Raw genomic sequence first — 20471 nt, 5'->3', positions numbered from 1 at the left:
AAAAAAAACGATTCCTTTAAAATCCCACCAAACAGACAGCATCACCTTTTTTTGTTGAATATCGGCTTTGGAAATGGTTTGAGCCGGTTCATCTTTTTTGCTCCATGACCTCTTGCATTTGACGTTGTTGTATACAACCCATTTTTCGTCCCCAGTGATGATGCGCTTCAAAAACGGATCATTTTCGTGACGTTTGAGAAGCGAATCGCAACTAATGCCTTTATCGCGTCTTTATCATCTGATCTGATCGAAATTTAGCGAACCAGTTCTGGCACTGGCGTACTGTAAACACACTTTCTCCATACACATCAGTCAATTTCTTTCTGGCTTGAACAGCATTTTTACCCTTTCTGTAGTATAATTAAAATTTAGTAAAACAAACAAATAGGTTCTTATTTTCTTCGAATTTTTAGTATTTATTTTAGGCAAAAACCATCACTATGTTCAGTAGCATGTATTCATTATAATTATTATTAAATCTCTGTTTAAAATTTAATTTCGATCAATATGTTACGAACTAGTTTGAAAGTGTCGCATTCATAAAAGTCTGAAATTCTTTTATTTGAAGTATTGAGGTAGAAGTTTATATACAAACAAGTTGTTTAGTAAATAAAGAAGACTGTAAAATCAATTCTGCTTGCTGGAATATGCAAATTTTCTGAAATATTATTATTATGTTCTTTTTTTGAAAAAATGCAATTATTAAAATGCAAATTATGATGAATAATGACTAGCATATTGAATAATTAACTATCCTGCATCTCCAGGACTGTCAATGAGAATTATGGTTAATTGATTGTTACCTATAAATGGACCAATTATTAAGGATAAAAATCCGTTAATCATCATTTGTACTCCAAATGCAGTGGCCAGTTTTTCATATGGAACGTATTTTGGTAAAACTAATGACTGAAAAACTGCCTTTCCACCTTTTGATAAACCCCATAACGCACTACAAGCTAATACCACGTATCCAGTATCACAGAAAATTGCTAAAACTGCAACAAAAAAAAGTTGGTTAAAATTTCAAATAAAAATCGGGTCCTAATCGTTCTACAACATTTTCAAAATATTTTGTTTATGTGATATGTACATTCTATTTTGGGAAATCAGATAACAGGATGGAAATACAAGTAGGGATATAAATCAGAGGATAGGACAGAGTTTAGTCGCCTTCAATAAAAAGAAAAGTCACTTCTATGCTCGTGAACGGTTAATTCAGAAATTCTAAAAAAATTGTTAAAGTGTGAAACATGGACAGTGGGCGCAAGGGAAAAGAAAAAGAATGATGAGGATACCGTAGATAGAGAGGGTTAGAAATTAAGAGGTATTAGAAAAGATAGGGTAGCAGAGGACTATATGGAAGTCAATAATAGGTGAGATACGTTGGTAGGACGCCTCTTCAGGCATAAAGGTCTAGTCAGAGACATATTAAAGGCAGAAACAGGAGTTGATGTGAGATGTTCTAGTTTTAGTAACATGAGAGGATTAGCTCAGGTTAGAAAAGAGTGGGGATGCGTGTCCAACCAGTCTTGATTTTATCCCATTTTGATACTTACTAGTTCTTGCTATTGAAGATCCAATTAAAGTAATGGCATACATTAATCTTGGGTGCCATCCACTCTTATGGGAAAGAATTGGTAATGCCAGCCTTCCGAAGATGTCAAACGCTGATTGAATTGACATCACCATGGCGACATCTTTCCTCTCGAATTTAGCCATTTCGTATAATACAAATGGTACCATAAGTAAGAAGTTAAGTTCTGCCGCATAAGAGATTCCCATTCCCATCACCAAAGACACANAACTACTGCGTAGAATTAATTGGAATTTTTCACACACAAGCCTTGCTATATGAGCTCTCAAAGCATATAAAAATTATACGGCTTAAATGTGAAGTTGGGTGCAAAAGAATACAATTAAATCCTCTGTCGGGAAAAAACGAAATGACTTTCCGAACAACCCGATAGATACTTTACTCAGATTTAGGATTGCTACCAGGCCAGTTTTTCATAAATAAAGCCGGGCACCCGCCAGCATTAAAAAAAGACCGATTTTCCTATGATTGTCATAGATACTTATATTATTCAATTCAGAAAAGCTGCTAGAAACATGAAATCAAAATATGTCCTGCCATCTGTTGATAAATATTAAGACTTATTGCTTACTTATTTTTTTACTTAGAATTTGTATGTTTCAATACTTTTGTTATTGGTTCTTGACAGCTATAGTATTTCGTCATAATACCAAACGGTATTACAAAGTTTTAATCTTATAGCATTTTTTCTTTTAATCTAAAATCTAAATCATAGTATAGCATAGGATCTTTGAAAAAACAATTATAGTAAAATGTGTGATCCTCAAAAAAACACCCCCAGGACCGATTTACAATTAACAAAAAGATGGCAATCCTACTCAGATTTGTGTATCTGTGTATGTTGTTGACTATTAAATAAAAGATGGTTACACAAGGGGATCGTCTTCAGAATTTCACCATTTTGGAGCCATCTCTCCCCCTTCGTCACGTTAACTCAAACTTTCAACGTCCCCCTAATAAATATTACGTCGCAAAAGCTAGTCCACCCATCTACAAACGATTTATTGTACACAAATTTACTTGAATCGATGAAGCTTTCAAGTAATGTAACTCCATATTTCTCCACTTGAGATATATGATATCTGATATATCTTCACCACCTGAAGAAGGCACAGTGTGTGGAAATAATTATAGTGGTTATAATAAATTATTTGTAAATTCCAAGTGTTGCTATTTTTTTTTACAAATTTACTTTTACGAGAGGTGGTTAAGAAAAAAATTAAAATAAAATTGATGAACAACGAACATCACATTTCCTTTGATTACTCCTTCTCCCCTTTTTAATTTTTAATATGTAAATGTTAAAATAATGCTTACATTCGGCGAATCTCTAAAAGTAATAATTAAACATCTGCATGAATAAGCCTGAAAAATTACGACCCATCGAAGTTATGGTTTCCCTTGGTGCTTTTTTCATTTTCACTACTTTTGGTAATAGTAATAAACAATACATAACACACGGGAACAGAAGCGTTTTAAAAGTTAACAATTCCGGTTGGTTAAATGATCAAATAAATTTCAGTTGCAATAATTTTAAAATGTTTGTGTTAATCAAAATCACATAAGTACAGACTTTTTGAAGGGGACGTTAGTGAGGGTGGTATTTAATGGAAAACTCGTCAAAACGAAGTCATAAACCATTAACCGTACTGATTTTGTCAGGTGCTAGGCACAGGTAATGCTGGGTACACGATTATCCGGCACTCGCAAACTCACCATTCGGAGCTCTTTAGTTTTTAACTACCTTTTCTATAAACTCTGATGTATTCGAAATGTACTCGGAACAATGAAAAATTCAAGTTTCGACGTCCCTCAACTGGTCGCGGCTAATTTTTAAGATGCGGTTGCATATTTTTTAATTTTCCAGTACCATGCCGTCCAATGTTCCCTCCTGATTCTAATCATACCTTAATGAGAGAATTAAGAGCATATAATCATGAATTTGAACTTTTAAGCACCTTTGGAAAACAATATTAAAAATTTTTGTTAATGATAAATTAATAATGTAATAAAGTGTATTATACATATAAATTTTAACGTAGTTTAAGTTTAACGAAAGGGTTATTTAATAATAATCAAATTAAACTGAATTCTTAATTTTTCAAAATAAATAACTTAGGTTTGCTATTTCTTATAAATACTGCATCCCTTATAATTTATTGAGGCGAAGTAAGCCGAAGGCTAGCGAAGCTCCATTCTTCCCCGATTCAGGACTCTTATTGTTTAGCCCCATTTCATCTTGCAGCATACTGCGAAAATTACCTAGTATTATAGAAGAATATAAATACACTGCATACTCTGGAATACACCTTGTACGAAATAATAAACGAAACAAAGTATATAATCTTTGGTTTATTGTTGTATAAAATATTTTGATTAAAATGTGGGAACAATTAAAAAAAACTAGACTATTAGGAGTCTTCTAATGCTGCAGTGGCCTTTGCCTTTTTACTTCGCAAAAAGAATTCAATACTCCATGCAATAAAAGCNATAATTAATTTATTTATTAATTATAATTGAATTATTGTTTGAGTAAATAGTTTTTATTCATTAGTTAAATAAAAGGTCAGGGCTTTTCACTAAAGCGTATTAGATCAGTAGAACATTTATCTAGTTAACAGATTATTTATTGAAACAGTCAATGTCCAGACGTTCCACTCAATACTATCTATGATAATTCAGTAAACAATAGAATAAGAAGAAGGGAAGGTAATGATAAAAAGGAAAACATAATGGCTGAAATAGGATCTCAAGAAGAATAATCAAAATAATAACCCTTATTTTATATCAAAAATTCATAGATGTTCTTTAAAAACTACACTTTGAAAGGTACACGTTTTATGGGAGATATTACAACATTGTAGATCAAATTACCCCAAAAGCGGCATGTTTTCGATTCGTGGAACATGCACAGTTGATTCTAGCCCTATAAGTCTTCCAAGCTACGGTTATTGAACATTTACATTAGTTGTTTTTTCCTTCTTTTCCCTCATTAGGTTTGTGATTAGTGAAGCATGCGTTAACTACGTAATTTGGCTGCTAAGGTCTTTACACCTCGCAAAATAACGACTATTAGACGTACACACGCTACCTTTCAATCAAATTCTTGACTTGTTTGTTGAAGCAAACATTAGTTAAAGTCGACTTTTAGCCTTATATTAGTGCCATTAAACCTATTCAAATTTTCCTGTCAATCATTTTTTTATTTCTCACTACCTTTTTTCATTCTAGTCCCCACAATTGGAATGTTCAATCGATTTATACTATAATTGCTAAATTTCGTCATATTAGAACCAGGCCCAGCTTTTCTATTGGCCACTCTGGGCAAGTACCCATCAGGGCCCCACGTTTGAAGGTAGCCCCCTAATTGCTGCCAGATTCATCCGCCAACCGAAACCCGATAATTATATATATTTATATTGAGCAAATTAACCAATAATTACAAAACAAAACTAAAAACAATTCTAAATGTAGAAAGTGCATTGAGAATCTTTCTAAGCATGATGGTAATTGACTGCAATGGAGAACGCTCCTTCTCCAAATTGAATAGAATAAAAAACGAACTAAGAAGTACAATGATTCAAAAATTATTGGCCAGTTTGTCGCTAATGTTTTGATTTTCTCAAAACTAGGAGAACGTTATTAATAAGCACATAATTTTGAGTACTAACCTGTTAATGCCAAAAAAGTTACTTTTCCAAATCGTCATCCATAAAATGCATCATTCAGAATTTGACTTTACCCCTTCGTCACGTTAAGTCACACTTTCAGCGACCCCTCTAACAAATATGACTTCTCATCCCTATTCCCATATAAACAATTTTTTTGTGATTAAAAATAACAATGAGAATGACTTTCTATCGTAATGAGAAATTTTAAGAATTGCCAAAACATTAAAATAAAATTGATGAACAACGAACATCACATTTCCTTTGATTACTCCTTCTCCCCTTTTTAATTTTTAATATGTAAATGTTAAAATAATGCTTACATTCGGCGAATCTCTAAAAGTAATAATTAAACATCTGCATGAATAAGCCTGAAAAATTACGACCCATCGAAGTTATGGTTTCCCTTGGTGCTTTTTTCATTTTCACTACTTTTGGTAATAGTAATAAACAATACATAACACACGGGAACAGAAGCGTTTTAAAAGTTAACAATTCCGGTTGGTTAAATGATCAAATAAATTTCAGTTGCAATAATTTTAAAATGTTTGTGTTAATCAAAATCACATAAGTACAGACTTTTTGAAGGGGACGTTAGTGAGGGTGGTATTTAATGGAAAACTCGTCAAAACGAAGTCATAAACCATTAACCGTACTGATTTTGTCAGGTGCTAGGCACAGGTAATGCTGGGTACACGATTATCCGGCACTCGCAAACTCACCATTCGGAGCTCTTTAGTTTTTAACTACCTTTTCTATAAACTCTGATGTATTCGAAATGTACTCGGAACAATGAAAAATTCAAGTTTCGACGTCCCTCAACTGGTCGCGGCTAATTTTTAAGATGCGGTTGCATATTTTTTAATTTTCCCGTACCATGCCGTCCAATGTTCCCTCCTGATTCTAATCATACCTTAATGAGAGAATTAAGAGCATATAATCATGAATTTGAACTTTTAAGCACCTTTGGAAAACAATATTAAAAATTTTTGGCCTGATATTTTAATTTCAGGCAGTGGATTAAATCCCGACAGCCGGGATTCAACAATTCATCTTAAAATATCGGTTCAAAAACCTCAAATAAAATGACGCAAACTGCAGCAATTTTAAGTTGCATTTGAAGGCCCCAGCTGCCGATATTTCAAGCTGAATTTGCGATTCCTGTCAGATGGGATTTGATCCACGACCTTCATTTTAATATGTATTATTGATAAAGTCAGTTGTATATGGAAATTACCAGATATCGGTGGCCATTTTGAACTTATTTTAGTTCTCCTCGACATATNACGTAGTTTAAGTTTAACGAAAGGGTTATTTAATAATAATCAAATTAAACTGAATTCTTAATTTTTCAAAATAAATAACTTAGGTTTGCTATTTCTTATAAATACTGCATCCCTTATAATTTATTGAGGCGAAGTAAGCCGAAGGCTAGCGAAGCTCCATTCTTCCCCGATTCAGGACTCTTATTGTTTAGCCCCATTTCATCTTGCAGCATACTGCGAAAATTACCTAGTATTATAGAAGAATATAAATACACTGCATACTCTGGAATACACCTTGTACGAAATAATAAACGAAACAAAGTATATAATCTTTGGTTTATTGTTGTATAAAATATTTTGATTAAAATGTGGGAACAATTAAAAAAAACTAGACTATTAGGAGTCTTCTAATGCTGCAGTGGCCTTTGCCTTTTTACTTCGCAAAAAGAATTCAATACTCCATGCAATAAAAGCTATTATTAATAATACACATTGTGAAAAGATGCATATCTTATAGCTTCCCGTTGCATCACGAATGTATCCTAAAAAAAAATCAAATTAATTGTGATTCGTTTTTTAAAAATTCGAAAACCCGAATTGACTAGATTTTCAGTATATTGTATCTGAAATTCCGACCAGTAGTCCCAAAGAGTTGGAGTTCCACAGTAAATAGTAAAATAATAAATATACACATAATATGAATATACCTAATTGACATTAGGACTTCATATGCATAGAATCTAATCAGAAGAATAAGGCCTAAAACGTACTAAAAATCCAGTCAATTCGACTGTTAATCTATATTTTTAATTTTTTTGCTTAATCGATTTCTGATCTTTTTTTTATTCAATTAGTATAGTCCTTAATTATTTTATTGTTTTTATAATCACTTATTGTTTGTTTTTGATGAATATACTTACCGAGAGGGGGGCCCAGGAATATTACAAAAAATCCTCGTATTACCATATGTAATCCCATAGCGGCTGGGAATTTTTCAATAGGAACTACTTCCGATATTGTTATAAGAAAGTTTATGAACACGAAACCTCTAATAATTCCAGCCACAGCAAGAACGATTATCATTGGTATAAATTCTGTTTGGAGAGCCATAACTAAAATAAGTGACTAATTTTAATGTATTATACGGGGCTTTGAACTAAAAGTACACTTCTAATACGAATAAGTGAGTGACTTTTATACAATAAGTTTAAATAGTAACATTTTTTAATTCGTATAACTATCAGATAACAGGTATAGTATAATTCCTATCTACTAAATTATATCTGGTTACTGTAGTACCTATTGTACATGCTTGACAAGAACTTTACCCTTACATAGGACTATACTTGCCAAACTGATCGTAAATATACAGGGTGTAACAGAAATAAGTGCCGAGCTTGCAGGAAGTTATAGAGCACTATAAAACACGAAAATTAAGTAAATATTTGTATGTCCGAAAATTTATCGTTTTCTATAAAAACAGTTGAAAGTACAGGTAAATTCAATCCCGGCCCTGGTAAAGAAATACGGTCCGCAACGCTGCACTTAATCACCTTTCTATAATCGATATTGTTTACATTCTCCATCCATGTAGTTGCAGAGTTTTTATCGCACTACGCTATTCGGTAGACACTTATGCTGCTAATTCGCGCACGGAACCGTCTTAGGATTGTACATTATTGTGATTTTTTTAAAAATAATTTTTGCCCTTAACTACGCTGTTTGATTGTTTATTGCATTTAGTTTACCTTTTTCAAAGCTCGGATGTTATTTCTGTTACACCTTGTACGATGCAGCCTATATTACACAAACAAAATTATAAAGAACATTAAACTCTCGGTCAACAATTTATAAAAGTTCCCATGTGGATCGAAGATCGCGATTAAATATTAGAAATCATTAAATGGCGATGTAATTCTATATTTCCGGTTCGGCTTGACTTGTGATTTATTTACTACCTAGAATTACTGATGCAACGGTAGTGTCATAGCGGAAGCAGAAGCGGAAACAGAAGTAAACAGTAAATTTTTGCGGAAGCGGAAACGGAAGCAGATGCGGAAGCGGATGTGTAATAAGTTTAGGTGACTCTTTAATGCAGTGGTTGTACGCCCCTTTCGCGAATATTTTGTTACAGATTTTAAATTCAGTACTTACATCGTTAATATCAACAAAATAATACCAAAGAAAAATTCTTTTTGATTTCAAAATTGCACTTTTAATTCAGAATTTACACCACTAAGTAAACACTATAACTGTGTTAGTATTTTGGAAATGAAATTATCAAAAGAATTGCTAAGGGGGAGCTAAAAGTCCTGAGCGTTTTTAGATTAAAGTAGAAAACCAATAAGAGTATAACCAAAATTTATACCTATATTTTATATTTTGTCAGGGTAGGGGAAGAGAACCAAATTTGATATTGCGGGGGGCCTTGCGACTATACACTACACAAATAGTTTCACGACGAGAGATTCAGTACCTAATACTATTTCAGTATTCTGATTACGTGGATATAGGGTTATAGGGTCAGAACCTCATAAAGTTTTAAGGATAGAGATTTAAAGGATTGTGAAATTATACATTTAATAGAAGAGTTGATTAGTTACGGGTTTTAGATTTAAAATCGTTTGGAATTTTAATGATTAATAGTTTTAGCGGATTTTGAAGTGTTTTCGGAGATTATGCTCAAAGTCTGACGTGCTGGGGTTAAATTGACCGCAGATTTGAATTCAGCGACTCCAATGCGACTTTGTATTGCGCTACTGTCGTGGTAATTTCGATAAGTTTAACTCAAGAGCTTAATGTTTTTATTAGCAATAGTATTTTATTCGCACGGGTGCAATGCTGATACTAAATATGTATATTTTTGTTTTGTTTAGATTATTATCGAGAAGGGGAAATCTTCAAAAGATACCCCCTGAACATACTAAATATACTACAGAATGTCTTTATATACAACATTCACAATTTTTTGTCATTAGACAATAGAAACCGGCCTCCCGCCCGGTACCGCCGAGCCGCTATGTATTTTAAGTCTGTAATATCTTCGAAAATATTCATTTAAATTACATGCTGTAAAGGGCCATATTGATCTATCTTAAATGTACAATGTATTTAAAAGTACTTAATTGGATAAGAATTAATGCTGTATTGCCTACAATCGCTTCGTAAATAAGTCATTATTCCTCATAAAAACTAAAGGATAAAACTGGTTATTGTGGGTTATCTCTAAGAGATAGACATGTACCATCTCGGACTTTTTTGTAGACCCTTTAAAGATGTACAGTATTGTAGTACATTATTTTGATCTATCTCGTAAGGTTCAGCCAGCGTTTGCAATGTAAGCGCAAAAAATGTGTTTATTTACGACATCACATTAGAAACCTCTAAAATTGTCAGTGTTTCCGTACTATATTATGCATGTATTATACATATAAACCTTCCTCTTGAATCACTCTATCTTTTAAAAGAAACCGCATCAAAATCCGTTGCGTAGTTTTAAAGATTTAAGCATACATAGGGACAGACAGTGGGAAAGCGACTTTGTTTTATACTATGTAGTGATTATGTATGTTTCCATAAACTTACCTCCTCTAGACAATGCTAGTAATAATAGTCCTACCCAAAAGAGCTGTCTTTTCGTAAAATTAAATCTGTCGAGTACTGAGGGTAAAATAAGTCTAGCACAGATGTCGGTAAAGGATTGAACTGATAAGAATAGGGCAACTCCTTTTGTATCGTATCCTAAGTTTCTAAAGAAGAACGGTATCACAGTCTTAAAGTTTCCTTCGGATGAGTAGAAAAGTGACAAGCCTATAACTAAGTTGACGTAGACGGGATCATGAAGAATATCAAAATCCATGAAGCTGTGAACCTTCTGCCAAATCGAAGTCTTTTTCTTTTCCTTTAATTTTTGAAATTCTGGCGACAGAACAACGTCTTTAATAGTACGTTCCGGTTTTACCGATGCATCCATCGCAGCGACACTGTGGTGACGTTTTCGAGGTTTCTTCACAACTTTCAAATCATCTGCACTCTGTCGAAGATAAAGTTAACAAACCATGTTACACTGGATAAAAAACAATCGAACTTTACCTCAAAATTTAAAAACGTTGTTGATCCCGTTAAGTCCATTTGACCATAAGCTGACATATCCTGGTCGCTACCACTATTCTTTATCCTCGAACCTTCAAAACTTTTCGTTGATGCGCTTTTTCTAAATTTCGTTTGGAAGGTGTCAAAATCTTTAAACGTATTTTCACTCGCATTTTTGGGTACGCGACCTAAATCTGTATTTAATAAAATTCTGGTTTGCGCTTCTTCATCATCGCCTTCTTCTTCTGCAATCGTTTCCATCGGCTATGAAAAAAAGGACACATTTAATAATTTCAACGTCATAAAATTATTGCCATTAAATTTATTTTTAGAACGATCAGTTGGAAAAGCAGTACAATTTTCAGTAAAACCGCTGTTTGCCCGGATTCTATTTTCGGCCAACACACAAAGTTTTTTTATTTACGATTTGGTAAAATAATGATAAACTAGAGATGAGCCGGGTACCCAGTTTGGATCCAGACCATTTTTAAGATCCAGCCGGGTATCGAATAATGACGTCGCGTACCGCCAGTGCGGGTTGAAAAAAGAAAAATAAATACTAGCAATAAAAAAAAAACCTAATACAAATTAAAATTAGGATTGAGATAGGTCGTCTGTTCTATTATTTATTGATAACTATACTAAATTATTTGTTGTTTCTAGTTCTTGTATTTAATTTTTCTCATGAACATGAATACATCAGTAAGGCCGAACTATTATACAATGAACATTATAAACTCGTTTCAACGGTTTCAATTTAATCCTATTGTTGAAAATCCGCCAGCCAAGAATTAAAATTTCATTGGTTTAGCATTTTAACGACTTTTGAACGAGACTGAATGTGGTTGGGGATGTTGGTGAGGGTGGTATTTAATGAAAAGTCCGCCAGAACGAAAACTTGAACCGGAGTGTTTATCCGACACCCGACAAAATCACTATCCGGTACATCTCTAGATACAACTGATTGAATTCTGGCAATGAGCGACACTAACTATGAAAATATTGTTACAATGGAAGTGAAACGTATAAGCAAATGAGATGTGAACAGATAATAGCAATTGTCTACTAATTAAGTTGTTTTGTGTTCTGAGAAACATTTGTACTTACCTTTTTCTGCGATTCCTGTTCTAAAGGAACATAATGCCATTCGGCTGGTTGGAGTAAGCAAGCTCCAACAAGAGCGTGAAGTGAAAAGCCTCCCATAATGAGGATCGCTCCGCGGAATCCGTAATGGTGTAACAGAATCTGGGCTGCTTGAGGTATTAGAACCATTCCAAGTGCTGATCCGGCTACAGAATAACCGAAAGCCCTTCCACGCTTTTTCACGAAATACCGATTAAGGGCTACAAAAGTCGAAGAAGTCGTCAAGCCTGCACCGAGACCTACAAAAATTATATAATTATTATAATAATCTATTAACTAATGACCTAATACAATAGCTTTAGTTCCTAACAACCTAATGTCTATAGCGCATAGTAAATGACGGTGGCAATTTAAAATTGTTGGACGCGATTGGCCAGTTTGTCGATTTTATTTGAGTGGTTCTATCAAATATCAAAGAGGTCTGTCCCGTGACCCGTCTGCTAGCAGCAAACAGCTATCATTCATTCAACTTGTAACATTCGAGAGATTGGAACCTTGCATGGTTATATGTATACATATACAGCTCTGGTTCAAATGTTTTTTTGTTGTTTGCTGCCTGGACACTCGAAACCAAGAGTCGTGTTTTGAAAAGAAGAATGGACTAAACTAGTAAAAATGCAAATAGATCATTGTAACAAGCACAGGGAAAGTTATAAACAAAACTTACAAAACGATTTAAAGCAAAAATACTTAATAAAAAGGCCGTCCGACATTAAATCATGAGAATGTGGATTACTTATAAGTATTGAGAAATGATGTACGAGATGTGGCAATTAAGGTCCGATAATTTCATTGTAACTTTCCACCTAATAATACGGAGGATTCGTACTCGCGTTATTGCGAATTTTAAATCTTCCTTTAGCATCCTTTAGGATGAAGTCGGTAGATCGTTTCGATAAAAATTACCTACAGTATATTATGGTATGAATGTACTATGTTGTGTTGTTGAGCGAAAACAATTTATCTATAGCAACGTAAACTGCACTTTTACCATAAAAATAAATAAATAAATCTAAATTTTAAAATACTACACTGCTTACGACATAATTCACATAATTCTAACTAGGTACAACTTTTTCGAAAACGTATGGTTGTACCTTAGCTATAAAATATATCGTTCTTCAAATCATTTTAAGCAGATAGTTTATGAACATGTATAGGGATATAGCCAATACATCTAATTTTTCGTTTAACTTTAAAAAATCAAGTTTAATTTGAAACACCATAAATAGAATAACAGAATTGCAAGATGTGCGCAAACTTTTAAAAAGTTTGTTTGAAAGTAAACTATAAATTACTTCAGGATAGAGGAATTGTATTATAGTATATATAAGACTTTCTCATGCCTCTGCAGTGCTCTAGGTTTTCAGTTTGTTTTAGTTTTATATTCCGGATCAGCCCTTGCTGTTTTTATTGAATTACAAAAATACAAACTACAAAATCCAGATTTCAGAGTAGAAGTGGGCTTATGTCACCGTCTGTAGATATTTGTTACTAATTGTAGTAATTCGTAACATTTGACAAAGATTGTCTACTTACTATGCTAAACTGTACGTATAATAACTTTTGGCTTGCTTACAATTTTGTTTTAATTTGTAAGGCAGTTTTCTTTTTTGTTCATTATTACTTTTTGAAATGATTTACACTTTCACGTTTCTTTTTATAGAAAATAAAAGAATTGAAATTGTCAATACGCTTAAGAAAATATATATTTTCAAAAAAAATTATTATTAATTACGTTACAGAGTTATAATGATATTCACATCCTAAAATGTATTTGTTTGTTAAACTAATCAGCATCGAATGCTTTATGACGTTGTCTGAATTCATTGTCTTATTGATGACGAAGTATCTGTGTATATTATTACTAATTATGTACATTTCACTTTATAGTACGTAAATATAATAATTATAACGCACTCAAAAGCATTTTTTAAAATATAAATATCTATCATATCTCTGTTTCAATTGGATACTTAAGCGGTATTCCTATTTTTTGTATTAGCCCATTTAATTGCAGCGTGAAATAGATAAAGTGTTGAGTGATAAAATTATATTTTTATGTAACATTTCATTTTCTGATACACAATATTACACTGTGTGGTTAAGTGTTGGTAGCTTGTATTGCCTTGAAAAAATAAATTTTGATTATATCATGAAAAAATAACCTTTCGGCTTTCCTATAATTTAATTTAAAACCTGATTTTATGATATTATACAGGTATAATTACGTAAATGATAAAAAGTGTTACAATTAAAAATCGTGTTAGGCTATTGAGATAAATACTTACATCAGATTTCAGCCTACAATATACATATAAATATCTTTATAATTACCATTGGATCAATGACTACTTAATTATAATATTAAATATTTAAAAAACTGCCCAGATATAATAAAATATGGTAAGAAAAATAGGTACATTTACCAAAGATTTTCATAATTTTTCCCAATAAATTCACAGAGGGTTTTTTGAGATAATTAATTGTCAATAGGAAGTTGGTTTATTAAAGTTGTTGGTTAGTAAACGTAAAAGTCATTAGAAAATAATTTGCGAGAGGGTCTCTAACGAGATCTGTTCAAAAAGTATCGCGAATTTTGTGTTTTTTCAAAAATTATTTATTTATTCATGAATATATATTTTGTTCCCTTCAAAGCAATCTCCACCGGATATTAAACACTTGTGTTTTTTCCAATCTCCGAAGCACTTCAAAAAATTATTTTTTGTGATCTTGTTCAGCTCCTCCTTCGATGCCGTCTCTATCCCCTCAATCGTAGCGTAGCGTCGTTCTTTCATGAGCCTCTTCAGTTTTGGGAACAAGAAAAAAGTCACAGGGGGGCAGATTTGGGCAATATGGTGGTTACGGCGATGTGTGAGCAAGGGTGTTATCATGGTGCAAAAGCCAATTTTTGTTCTTCCACAAATCTGGGCGTTTCTGGCGAATTGCTTCGCTCAAATTGCGCATAACTTTCAGGTAATATTCCTTATTGACCGTTTTACTATGTGGCAAGAACTTATGATGCACCACGCTCCTGCAATCCAAGATAACTGTAAGCAAAACCTTCACATTCGAGCTAATTTGGCGCGTTTTTTTCTGTCTTGGCTCGTACAGCAGCTTCCATTGGAATGATTGAGCTTTGGTTTCCACGTCATAACCATAAACCCATGATTCGTCACGAGTTATGACCCTCTGGAGCAAATTTGGGTTGTCGCGGACTGAGTCGAATAGCTCCTTAGCAATATTAATGCGATGCTGTTTTTTGTCGAAATTGAGCAATTTTGGTACGAATGTCGCGGCAACCTGTCTCACCTGTCTCGTGCCCAAATCATTGGTAAAAATCGAATGGCAGGTATCAATCGATATGTTTAGGTCCTCAGCAACTTCTCTAACGGTGATTCGACAATTGGCCAATACTATTTTCTTCACTTCATTAATGTTTTCGTCTGTTGTTTACATGCTGGGGCGTCCGGCACGCTTTTCATCGTTCACATCTCGGCCCTTTGAGATCAATTTGTACCACTGATTCTTTGATCCGTTTTTTGGAATAGGCAAAAGCAGCTGTCAAAAATTAGCTGAACATTTGACATGGCCGAACTTGTCGGTATAAGTTAGAGACATGAGAACCAACATAACGCAACAAAAAATCGAAAATCGAATATACATAACCCACGGAAATTCAAAATTCGCAATACTTTTTGAACAGACATCGTACAGCACCCAATGACTTTTTAGAAATATCGGTATACATATTTTTGATATTATTCAAGACGAAACATTCTGTTTGAGACTTACCATTGATAATACTGTACGTGATTATTATATGAGAAACATTTGTGGCAAATGTAGTTAGAATAAGCCCGATTCCAACATATAACGCCCCAACTGCGGTAACTTTACGATATGAAAATTTTCTGATTAAAGGTCCGGTCAGGATACCAGAAAAATTGATTAGTATGTCCATTGTGCTTGTTATCACAGTAGCTCCAGTTGTACGAACACCCAGGTCGTCTAACATGTCCCCAAATACTAATCCAAAACATTGTTCCATCGATCGAGCATTTAACTGTCATTGTAAGAAACAAAAAAGTCGTTAACTAAAACTCCTTACGGTACAACATATGTGAAACATCGTAATTAATTTGAAAATAAAACAATAGGAACGTTTCACAGATCACGAATGTTATTATCTTCAAAATAAAAGAGATCTTCAAAAATACGATTTAGAAATACAAAAAGAAATTGCAAATCTTTTAGACTTGAACCCAGGATGCAGGGTTTGCATCGCGCCATTCGTCAAAAAAATCCAGAATCCTGAATCCTGTCAAAAACTCTTCCGAAAGCCTACGAAACTGTATAGACATACTAGAGACTAGTCCTAGACCATAACTAATTTTAGTTATTGATAAATATCGATAATTATCTTTAACTGTCGATACGTCGATAATTATATTAATATATCGATAACTGTCATTATATACATATATATGTTATCAGAGATTCCTAGGAAATGTATACAATTCCGAGGCTATACAGGAAATGTATAAAATATTGTTTTAAAGATTTTTTAATACACACATATCCTAATAAATGTATACATTTGTAGGAATTGTATGAAATTCCGGTATTGTACTAGGAAATGTATAAAACTAAAGCTTTCTGTGAATAAAATACTCTAGCAGGGGCATTACATAAACTCCAATCTGTCATAAATCTACCTAACCGTCACCAATACATATGCATCTCCAGGCAGATTGTCATATTATTGACTATTTTATGTCATATGCTGCCAAACTATGCTTCATTATCATTTCTACGACCAACATATATATACACCAAAATGATTAGCATATTCACCTCTACAACATACGAAAAATTCATATGCATTGGTGGCGTCATTGTTTGGTTAGGTTAGTAGTTTATTCACAGAAAGCATTCGTTTTATACATTTCCTACAACAATATCGAAATTTCATACACTTCCTACGAAATGTATACATACCCAGGATATGTGTGTATTTAAAAATCTTCGAAACAATATTTTATACATTTCTTGTATAGCCTCGGAATAGTGTACAGTATTTCATAGGAATTGCATACATTTCCTAGGAATTGTATACAATTCCTAGATTTCATACATTTCCGGTAATATGTATAAACATCGGCGGCGTACCTACAATTTACAATTGTAGTTCTTTTTTAATTGTAAGGCTTATGCAAATTTGAATTTTCTTTAAAAATATTTCAAAAATATACCATAATGTAAATGACAAAAAACGGTACTATTAGAAATAGGGAAATTTTCAAAAGAGTTGGGGGCATTTTCCACAGTCTTTAGCCGATTAGACTAGACCCTTTGAAACCATGCTTACTTTGCCTGGCGTTTGAGCATTTATTAAACTTTTTTTTAATTTTCTGTAATTCATAGAATTAAAAGTGAGAATGTAAATTTGAGGTGTTTCTTTTAGTGGGAATCTTCTTGTAAACTTCACAAAAAATTGTATTGTTTTCATGTTGTTGTACAGTGTAAGGGGATTTTAATATTTAATTTAATAAGGTCGTCTTATTTTTCTATTTAATTATTTTTTTCCTTTTTTAATTATGCACTAACGGAAGATAAAAGGGGCTTGAAGTAAGTGCAGTGAATCCATTACATATTTTGTTTTTCAAGTAGGTAATAGTATGAAGTCGTATATTGTCCTGCTTAACCATAACCATATTAATTATTTTTCGTAGAAAATATACCCTTCAATCGATTAAAACGACAATAAATAATCATTGAATTTATTACAGTACATTAAACTTTTACGATTGGATGTATCGTTGGTTATTGTTGTCGAAATCTTTATGCACCATTATTGTTTTATTGTTGTGAAAATCGACATCTAATAACTGTTTTGAGAGTTCAATTAATATATGTGTTTATTAGTATTTTTATTGAAAGCAATCTATTCTAATATTCTACATCAACAAATTTTTCATAATGTCAGTAATAGACATTTTCATATTGTAGTTAATTGCCACAGAAAGCCCATTTAAAAAGATTACCTACATATGATAACAACTTATCCATCTGAACCGTAAATTGATAACGATTTTGCAATCATAGGTTAGAAAATTATTTCGAGTGGTTAACAGTAATTGAATTCAATTACATCGCGGAATGCTGCTCTACACAATATAATAGAGTACACCTTTCGTCTAGGGAAACAATAAATTAATAAACTGTAATCATAATTAAAACAAAACAAAATTTTGTATGAGGACAGAAATTCCGAAATTAATTAATTCATTTATGTGAGAACGTATTCATTAACGATATACATATGGATTTAACTGAAAACGTACTAATGTACATAATTTTGAATAAATTATGTACATTAGTGCGTTTTTTTTTTTGTTTTTTAGAGGTTTTACGATTATTAGATATTGTGTTTTGCTCATGTTGTTCGACCATTTGTTATAAAAATGTTTACAGCTCTGCAACAAAAGGTGCTAAAGAAAATCTCATCATCATGAAGCGCGTCAAACTTATGAAGCTTATGAACATAGTCGAAGAAGGTTTTAGTATTTTGAAAATTAAAACCTAACATCAAAAAGGTTATTTTCATATATGAGTTTTGAAATCGCTGCCTACAATACCCCATGATAATCAATGCTGCAATCAGGCTGGTTTTGATAAAAACTGTTCATTTATGAATACACTTTTGAATAGATTCCTTTATTTATTCATTAACCAATAATCACTTATGATATTAGGTCAAGTGGTGTAGTTAGATTTCTTTAGCGTTTGTGGTTGCAGAACAAGCCTTTTTATGTCAATGGGTCGAATAACGTAAACAAAACACATGTTAAAAAAAAACTAGGAATTGGAGCGTTTTCAGATTGTTTTTACGAAAAGTTCTAACAGACATTTTTGGTTTCAAACGATGTATATAATGCTGTAAGCTACATGTTTCTTATTAGCTGATGATAAATATCGATTCAAATGATTTAACATACTTTACTTGTTAGATAGCTATGTCTAAATTGTAGTGTTACGCCATAATGTTTAAAAATAATAAGTTTTAATTGATTTGAAATTACTTTAATTATCTCCTTAATTGCTGATTACACATCAAAAGAACCACTTGCACTAGATGATAAGGAAATAAAAAGCAAGCAAGAACAAAATTATTTCTTCTGATACTGTTATTTAATATTTCATTATCTCCAACTATTGATTATATAGGTTTGTACTAAATACCTAATTCTTCGCTCAGGTTATTTGGGGTACATTTTTAAACTTTTTGTAAATATTACATCGTTGCTCGTTTATTTATTTTTGCGGAAAGTGGAAATCAAAAGGAACGTTAAAAAAAGAGGATTAAAATTACTCAGTTTTTTAAAAATTGATATCTTACGACCTTTATACATATATGTAATTATATCAAATTAAAAAACTTGTTCGTGTGTATATGTAAGTAGAAACCAGGAATTTGATTGCAAAATACTCCTTTTGTGCCAATGGCTTTTATTGGCTTGTTTGATGTAAATAAAAACATAAAGATGACAGTAGACAATGGCAAATTCTACATGTGATAGGCACATGATTAAAGGGACCGCATCAGTCGAACGGTCTGCTTGTATTCTGAGTTATTTAATAAACAATATTTTAATTGTCGCTAATTATGGAAGGTTACACATTTTTATATTCGTGATTTCACTGTCAGTATAATGTTTTAAATGTATGTTTATATAATGTTGGTATCAAGAAGTTTTGTCTAATTTGTATTTTAGCGAAGATGATTTTATTTTATTTTTTTACGATGCATTTGAATTGCTCATAATAATACCAATATATACAAAGGTTTTCAGTGATTAAGTGATTGATTGATCATTATTATAAAATGACTCACCTGCACAATTGCCACTCCAAGGACTATCATCCAACCCCATCCTCCATCAGGGGGCACCAAAACTGTTTCCGCACTATTACTCATTTTAATTTTTTTTTTTGGATTTTATAACGAACACATTGAACCTTTTCGGTTGTTTTATCTTTCTATTTGATTTGAATGCCGTGTAAAATGTTTACACCGGAATACTATTTACCTACCTACTAAACAACAAACTATTTGTACAAACATCTTCTGGATTTTTTGTATCGCGTTCGCAAAGATGCGATATCAACTTTCGATTACTGCTAAGACACTAAAACTGGCTTTAGTAATAATAATAAAATCGGTTTCAATCTATTCTCACTGATATCGTTAAGTTGATATTGTCAAGTGCCAATATAGTATTTACGCGTGTTCTTACTGTGGTGTTTACAATGTACCATACACCATGAGACTAATTTATACATTGCGCGAAAAAAATGTTCAAGTGGTTAATTAAATTCACTGCTAAATTTCTGCGATCCGCGAAAGTTACACGTCACTTTATCGCACTGTCCATTTTTTTTTTGTTGACGTACTTATTTATTTTATCATCACAATTTAAATTTATTTTTTGACCTTTGCGAGGCAATATATACGTTGATCTTTTTTGGACTGTGTACGTATATTTATTCGTTTGGATCTGTTCCATTTCATTTTCTATTTTTGGTGAGCATGAAACTTGTTTTATGGGAGCGAATATACAACACTAATAAGTAATAATCTTAATAGTCGTAATAATAAAAAGCACATGTCCTAGTCGTGAAACCATCCAAGTTTAACAGCAA

General features: G+C 32.5%; 2 protein-coding genes and 1 long non-coding RNA gene across 3 annotated transcripts in view; 1 reads left to right on the top strand and 2 right to left on the bottom strand.

Moving 5' to 3' along the window:
* LOC108737795 overlaps positions 1-20471 on the top strand; it is a 198204-nt gene that overhangs the window by 40314 nt on the left and 137419 nt on the right. The gene's annotated exons all lie outside the window — the stretch shown is intronic.
* On the bottom strand, positions 392-1798 carry LOC112904734. Its single transcript, XM_025975576.1, has 2 exons — positions 1560-1798; positions 392-998 (listed from the first exon to the last, which is right to left on the bottom strand). The coding sequence occupies exons 1-2, from the start codon at positions 1789-1791 to the stop codon at positions 751-753; spliced, it is 480 nt and encodes a 159-aa protein (XP_025831361.1). The 5' UTR covers positions 1792-1798; the 3' UTR covers positions 392-750.
* Positions 3930-20314, bottom strand: LOC108737792 (monocarboxylate transporter 9-like). Its single transcript, XM_025975573.1, has 8 exons — positions 19663-20314; positions 15561-15831; positions 11730-12004; positions 10623-10886; positions 10116-10563; positions 7451-7642; positions 6968-7072; positions 3930-4049 (listed from the first exon to the last, which is right to left on the bottom strand). The coding sequence occupies exons 1-8, from the start codon at positions 19744-19746 to the stop codon at positions 4009-4011; spliced, it is 1680 nt and encodes a 559-aa protein (XP_025831358.1). The 5' UTR covers positions 19747-20314; the 3' UTR covers positions 3930-4008.

Source organism: Agrilus planipennis, unplaced genomic scaffold, assembly GCF_000699045.2.
Source record: "Agrilus planipennis isolate EAB-ADULT unplaced genomic scaffold, Apla_2.0 scaffold183, whole genome shotgun sequence".
Classification (NCBI taxonomy): Eukaryota; Metazoa; Arthropoda; class Insecta; order Coleoptera; family Buprestidae; genus Agrilus; species Agrilus planipennis.
Note: the sequence above shows the minus strand (reverse complement) of the source record. Positions and strands in the feature narration are given on the sequence as shown.